The 7518-nt window shown below is 36.9% G+C and overlaps 1 protein-coding gene across 1 annotated transcript; it reads right to left on the bottom strand.

The window, feature by feature from the left end:
* Nucleotides 1-1116: 1116 nt before the first annotated feature.
* LOC139084315 (olfactory receptor 52J3-like) lies at nt 1117-2052 on the bottom strand. Its single transcript, XM_070626700.1, has one exon. It carries the CDS (start codon nt 2050-2052, stop codon nt 1117-1119), a length of 936 nt encoding a protein of 311 aa, XP_070482801.1.
* Between the last annotated feature and the right edge of the window lie 5466 nt (nt 2053-7518).

The following is a 7518-nucleotide window of genomic DNA, read 5'->3' as shown; positions in this document are numbered from 1 at the left end:
GTATTGTTCCCTAAACTGGGAGATGAAGCTGAACATTGAGACAGCCCCACGGCAATTAGTTTAAGATACCCAATATCATGTACTTACATTATTACCCAAACTGTAACATCACAAAAAAGAAAAAGAAATTGGTTCCTGTTCACCAGTCATCATTGGGAAAGAAAGGAATTATGCTTACCACAAACTCTGACAAAAATTTCAGCAAAACACTAGCTAAAGCTCACTCAGAAAAATTACTTTCCAGGTCCTATATTTATCATGATATGACATTCACTTCTAGAAACCCATTATGTTCACACCAGAATGGGTGTTGGTGGACTCCAGAAGTGAAGAATTGGCCTCGTGTGGAAGCTGTACAGATGACTGCCAAAAATTAAACTAACTCCAACTGGTGATTCCAGATTTGAATTTATAACATCACTTTTCCTTTCTTTGGAATAAAAATTATACTCTCATTTAATTCTACATTTACCTGGGAGTGGATTAACTAAATTCTTAAATCATCTTTTTTTGTTTTTTGGAAACAGAAAGGGTTGATTGTTTTTCAAATCAATTTTAGATATTTTCTTAAGATTGTCTCTATGAGATAAAATACAGGGAAAATGATGGCAACAGTTCCATGAGATTTTGAACAAGGAAAATTGGAAAATGATCCTTGAAAAGAATATTACTAGACTGTTATATACTCCCAAATTTATCTGCATGTTTATAATAGAGAATTGGAATAGGCTTAGACCAATCAGTAGAAATTCGACGTAGACTTCTATTATATTATAGGCACACCAAGTTTAGTCAGAGGAACTCCCAACACCAAATTATAGTGACCCATCTGTAGATCTGTAGCTCTCTTTCCCTCAATTATAATGAACTACCAGAGCCAGAGGCTGCAGCCCATCAGCAAAACTAAGGAGAACTTACCAACAAACTTAAAATGGGAAGTATTTCCCAAGGCTTGGATTATCTGATCATAGCATTGTCATTTTGAGGCTCTAGTTACTATTTTCTGACGTGGACAAATAAACTGGCAACTAATTGTCAAGTAGCAATATGGAGGTGAAGTCCATATTGTCATGACATGCAGATCTTCATCTTAAAAATCAATGAGTATAGTGTTCCTTACTTGCCAGTAAATACTTGGATCACACACTTTCTGATTTGCTTGGTCCTTACCCCGTAGATAATAGGGTTGAGGGCCGGTGGAAGAAGGACGTAGATGTTGGCAACAAGAATGTGGACATAAGGGGGTATTTTTTGGCCAAATCGGTGAGTGAGGAAGGAGAAGAGAGAAGGTGTATAGAAAATAAACATGACTCCAGCATGGGAGCCACAAGTGCTCAGTCTCTTGTGACGGGCATCTGGGGATTTGAGGTAGAATACAGTATGGAGTATGTAGCCATAGGAGATTCCAACCAGTACCAGGACAAGGACAAGGAAGGAAGCAACAAAGAGACCGTACATGGCATTGATTTGAACATTGGCACAAGCCAACTTGGCAATGCCCATGTGCTCACAGTAGGTGTGGGCAATAATGTGGGCATTGCAAAATGGCAGATGGTGGATTAGGTAGATCATAGGCAATGAGAGCACAACTGTACTCAATACAATGCCCATCCCAATTCCTGACAGCACTGAGGCTGTCAGGATGGTTGTATAGTGGAGTGGTGCACAGATGGCTACATAGTGGTCAAAGGCCATTGCCAGCAGGACTGCAGACTCCATTCCTGTGAAGGTGTGTAAGAGAAACATCTGGGCCACACAGGCTCCAAAGCCAATTTCATGAGCATTAAACCAGAAGATACCCAACATACGTGGTACTGAGGATGTGAAAAGGGCCAGATCTATTGTTGATAGAATGGCCAGGAAAAAGAACATTGGATCCCTGAGGGTTCTCTCTGTCCATATGACTGTCAAAATTGTGACATTGCCAATAAAAGCCATCAAATAAACACAGCAGAAGGGCAAAGAAATCCAAGCGTGGGCAGTCTCAAGCCCTGGGATGCCTAAAAGAAAAAATGTAGATGGATGGAAAATGGTTATATTTTGCTGGGGCATCGTAGATTAGGTTGGAATAGGAGAAGATATGGTCCATTCCTAGAAAGAAAAAAATAAATGCAAGAATAATCTCAAACTATTAGTTTTTATTTTATTACGGTGCAAGAGAAGGCAAAGATAATGTTTCTTATCTGTTTTCTTTTACTGGGTAAACCAAAAGGAAGATTCCTGACTGATATTGGACACAATTGAATCCAAGGGACAGATCATTTATGATGATTAATAGCATAGTCAATGCTGAGAGATAATATAACATCCTCTGCAGTTCTGAACCAAAAGACTATACTCTGGTACTTTTTTCTCATGAGCAAAGACTGGTATCTAGACTAATATAAAATGTAGGACTTCCCAAATTGAGGATATTGAGGACAAACATAAATCCTTAAGACAAAGGCAAATAAACATGTAGATACCTACACACAGCCATACTGACATAAAGAAACACAGATACAAAAACAACACACATATAATGATACATTATATGCCAGTTGCCTTCAATATGTTTCATTTAATACTAATTTTCACATGAATTCAAATTGAAAAAGTCACCTCCAAAACCCACAGGTATTCCTCACTGAAGCATTCGGTAAAGACTTGCAGATCAACACCATCAAACAAATCTTAAACTGAGATGGGCACAGGTGTTCAACAAGGAGAGAACAAGTTTAGATCCAAAACCTTTCTTATTAGAGGAATGTGAATCCCTTTGTTACAGTGGAATATTAGGCAACAAAGAGAACTCAGGGATTCTCCTTGTTCTTGTACACAAGGAGAACATCCAAGAGAGACAGTGGTCAGAGGAGCTAAAGTAACCATGTTTGAGGGAAGGACTGGTTATGGACCCAGCTCTCCCAGGTCAGGAGCAATTAACAAAGTTTTAACCTTACACTGAGCAATAGCCAGAGGATCTTATTCGACCCTGTGATAATTCATTTTTAACACAGAAAATCAGAGAAAACAAGGAAGAAGAGAAAACTTTAGGGAAGCTTAAGGCATGAAGAAAAAAAGAAAGTAAGAGGAAAGAAACATGGGATTGTGTGGAAGAGAGGAAGAGAATAGGGAAAGAATGATAAAAATGTTCAGTCCCTCGCTAAATTTAAGCTATCTAGAGAAAGTAAAAGCCCCAAAATCGTGATAAATATATCTTGAAGATCTTTAAAAATACTGATAAGCTGACTAATCAGAAGTCCTCTGACAGTAGAAGATACAGAAGTCCCTCTTCCAGGACTTAGTTCCCTGCTGCTTCCTTTGGTGTCTGTTTTTTGTTTTTTCGTGTTTTTTTTTTTTTTTTTTTGCTTACTTGTTTGGTGAGGAAGATCAGCCCTGAGCTAACATCTGTGCCAGTCTTTCTCTATTTTATATGTGAGTCGCTGCAACAGCATGGCTCATGGGTGGTGTAGGTACATGCCTGGGATCTGAACCTGTAAACTCGGGCTGTTCTGAAGCAGAGTGTGCCGAACTTAACCACCAGGCTATGAGGCTGACCCCTTGGCATCTGTTTTTTGAGTCTATTTTCAGTGAAGGTCCTTTACTAACTTGAATTTTTCTAGTGCCATGAAAGAGAGAATAGAAATTGCTAAATATTAAAACAGTCTCCACATTTCCTGACTACTGAGTAATGAATATACCACAAATTGCCATCAAAGACCTCACTCTTAGTAGTGTGTATAGCAGAGTCATGAAGGATGCACAACACATCCTTATGAAAATCCTTTCAAGCCTTCACCCTTACCCATCAGCAGAGAGATTCTGGTTAAGGCTGTCTTAGATTCCTTGGTCAATGTATAACTTATCTCCAGCAGGAATGGGAACTAGAGAGTTTCTTTTATACTCACCCCAGAGAATAGAGTTTGAGACTTCTGGCCCTTGGTCTCATAAGGCACAACTCTCAAAATAAACTCATTTCATAAACTCCCTCTGACCATAAGTTTTAGGACTATGATTTCAGTGTCTCCTAGGAAGGGGCTGAAATTCTTGTCCAGGAAGGAGGAAGTGGAAGAGAAGCTGACAAAAGAAACACACAAAATGCAGAGAAAGATGTTACTCCCAAATACACAAACATAGATACAAAAAATATACACACAAGAAGTACTTACTACATTCAAATGAGTACAATTTTGCATTGTGGTCTTTTTAGGCATTATTCTTCTCTAAAATCAGGACAACATATTTCTGATGCACCTGCTCCCCATTCACACATTCATGCTCAAAGTTAAAAAAATCCTAAGATATGAACGCACTTTTCCTCACAGATCCAAGGACAATTAGTAATAAAGGTACTCCAGAAAATTCTTGAGACAGTGACTTGTTTGATAAGAATTGGTATAGACTACTAAATATTTTCATCAACTTTGTATAGAAAAAGAAAGTCCCTTATTTCCCAAGTTATTAACTAATTGTTATTGTTCTTAAGGAATTATCTTGCCTTATCTGCTGTTGCTTCTATATACAATCCAAAGGTCTCAGAAAGTTTAGAGTACTTTCTGTCCCATAACATTTATGGAATGTTATCTCCAAACTGTGACCACTATCTACTTTACTGTGCTTCTGGATTTTCTGTATCTCCTTGCTGTTTCACACACAAACATCATGTTTCTGTGAATGAAGTTCCTTGATTCTGGGTGCTCCCTACCAACTACATAAATTTGTTAAACTCTGACTCTTCTCAGACTTTTTATGTATTAGTGTGAAATATACATAGCACAAAATCTACCATTTTAATCACTTTTGGTGTACACTTCAGTGGCACTAAGTATATTGACATTGTTGTGCAGTCATCACCATCATCCATCTCCAGATTTTTTTTCATCTTCCTAAATTGAAATACTCTATCCATTGTCCCATCCCCACAGTTCCTGTTAACCTCCATTCTCTTTACTGTCTCTATGAATTTAACTAATCTACGTTCTTTGCAATATGTGGACTCATGCAATATTTGCCTTTCACAATTGGGTTATTTCATTAGCATAATGATTTCAAGGTTCATCGATGTTGTAGCATGTGTCAGAATTTCTTCCTTTTTAAGATTAAATGATATTCCATTGTATGTATAAGTCACCTTTTGTTTATCCTTTCATCTATGAATCGACACTTGGGTTGCTTCCACCTTTGACTCTTGTCAATAATATTGGTGTGAATATAGATGTACATATATCTATCTTGTTCCTACTTTCAATTCTTTTGGGTATAAACCCTGAAGTGGAATTACTGGATTATATAGTAACTCTATATTTAATTTTTGAGGAATTGCCATATTATTTCAGTAATAGCTGGACTATTTTATTTTCTCATCAGCAGTTTACCAAGCTTCGAAATTCTCTACATCCTAGCCAACATTTGCTCTTTTCTTTTCCTTTCTTTTCTTATTTTTTTTTATAATAGCTTTGTAATGAGTGTGAAGTGGTATTTCATTGTGATCTTGATTTCTATTTCCCTAACCATTAGAGATGTTGAGCTTCTTTTTTATATATTTATTAGCCATTTGTATATCTTCCTCAGAGAAGGGTTGTATAGACACCTTAAAAATATCAAGTCATCCAATCCATGAACATGAGGTGTCTTTCCACTTGTTTGTGTCTTCTTTAATTTGTTTCAGCAAAGTTTTGCAGATTTCAATGAACAAATCTTTCACCTATTTGATTGTTTATTCTTAAATATTTTATTTTTTTGATCATATCTCCAAACTATTATCACTATCTTCTTTACCCCAGTACTTTGATTTTTTTTACTGTAAATTGAAGTGTTTTCTTAATTTTCGTCTTGGATGTTAATCATTAGTGTATAAAAATGCAACTAATTTTTGTGCATTGCTGTTTTATCTTGCATTTTTATTGAATTTGCTTATTATATTTAACACTACTTTTGGCGAATCTTTAGGGTTTTCTGCATATAAGATTACGTCATATGAAAACAGAGATATTTTTACTTCTTCCTTTTCAGTTTGATGCCTTTTATTTATTTTTCATGTCTAACTGATCTGGCTAGGACTTCCAGTACCACGCTGAATAGAAATGGTGAAAATGGGCATCTTTGTCTTGGTCCTGATCTTAGAGGAAAAGCTTTCATCTTTTTGCCCTTGAGTATGATGTTATCTGTGAGTTTCCCCAGCTATAGCCTGTATTATACTGAGGTAGTTTCCTTCTATTCCTAGTCTGTTGACGGGTTTTTTTTTGTTTTTTTTTGAGGAAGATTAGCCCTGAGCTAACTACTGCCAATCCTCCTCTTTTTGCTGAGGAAGACTGGCCCTGAGCTAACATCCATGACCATCTTCCTTTATTTTATACATGGGACGCCTACCACAGGATGGCTATTGCCAAGCTGTGCCATGTCCACACCTGGGATCCAAACTGGGGCACCCCGGGCCGCCAAGAAATGGAACATCCAAACTTAACCTCTGCTCCACCTGGCCAGCCCCTGTTGAGTGTTTTTATCAAGAAAGGGTGTTGAACTGTAAAAATTTACTTTCTGCATCAATTGAGATGATCAAATATGAGTTTTTCATCCCTTCACTCTGTTAATTTGGTGTATTACATTGATTGATTTTCATATGTTGAACCATTCTTGCATTCCTGGAATAAATCTCCTTAGGCCTTGGTATAATCTTTTTGCATTCTGTTGAATTTTGTTTGCTAGTATTTGTTGAGAATTTTTGTATCAATATTCATAGGGCATATCGGTCTGTAGTTCTTTTCTTGTAGTGTCTATTCTGGTTTTCATATCAGGATAATAGTAGCCCAAAGAAATGACTTTGGAAGTGTTTCCTCTTCCTCAATTTTTTGAAAGGGTTTGGGGAGTTAATTCTCATTATTAGTGTTAGTGTTATAATTTATAGTGTTATAATGTTAGAGTTATAATCTAATAATTCTCATTATTAGAATTAGTGTTAATTCTTCTTTGACTATTTGATAGAATTCACCAGTGAAGCCATCTTGTCCCAGGTTTTTCTTTGTTGGAAGGTTTTTGATTACTGATTCAATTTTCTTACTAGTTATAACTAAGTCAATTTCTATACTGCATTTCCTTGTGATTCAGTCTTTGTAGTTATGTATTTCTAAGAAATTTTCTATTTAATTTGGGTTATACAAATTTTTTATGCTTTTTATTTCTGTAAAATTGGTTGTGTCCCCTCTTTCATTGTGGTTTTAGTTATTTGAATTATGTCTCTTTTTTCTTTTTCTTTTTCTTCTTTTTTGAGGAAGATTAGCCCTGAGCTAACTGCTGCCAATACTCCTCTCTTTGCTGAGGAAGCCTGGCCCTGAACTAACACCCATGCCCATCTTCCTCTACTTTATACGTCTGACGCCTACCACAGCATGGCATGCCGAGTGATACCATATCCACACCCAGGATCCGAACCGGCAAACCCAGGGCCGCAGAAGTGGAACATGCGCACTTAAGCACTGTGCCACTGGGCCAGCCCCTGTCTTTTTTTTTCTTTATCAATGTAGCTAAGTTTATCAATTTTGT

This window comes from Equus przewalskii, chromosome 6 (assembly GCF_037783145.1).
Source record: "Equus przewalskii isolate Varuska chromosome 6, EquPr2, whole genome shotgun sequence".
Lineage (NCBI taxonomy): Eukaryota > Metazoa > Chordata > Mammalia > Perissodactyla > Equidae > Equus > Equus przewalskii.
This window is presented reverse-complemented; position numbering and strand designations above follow the sequence as displayed.

Bases quoted from the DNA above. Each gene is read 5' to 3' on its own strand.
- LOC139084315 (XM_070626700.1), bottom strand. From the start codon at position 2,052: ATGCCCCAGCAAAATATAACCATTTTCCATCCATCTACATTTTTTCTT.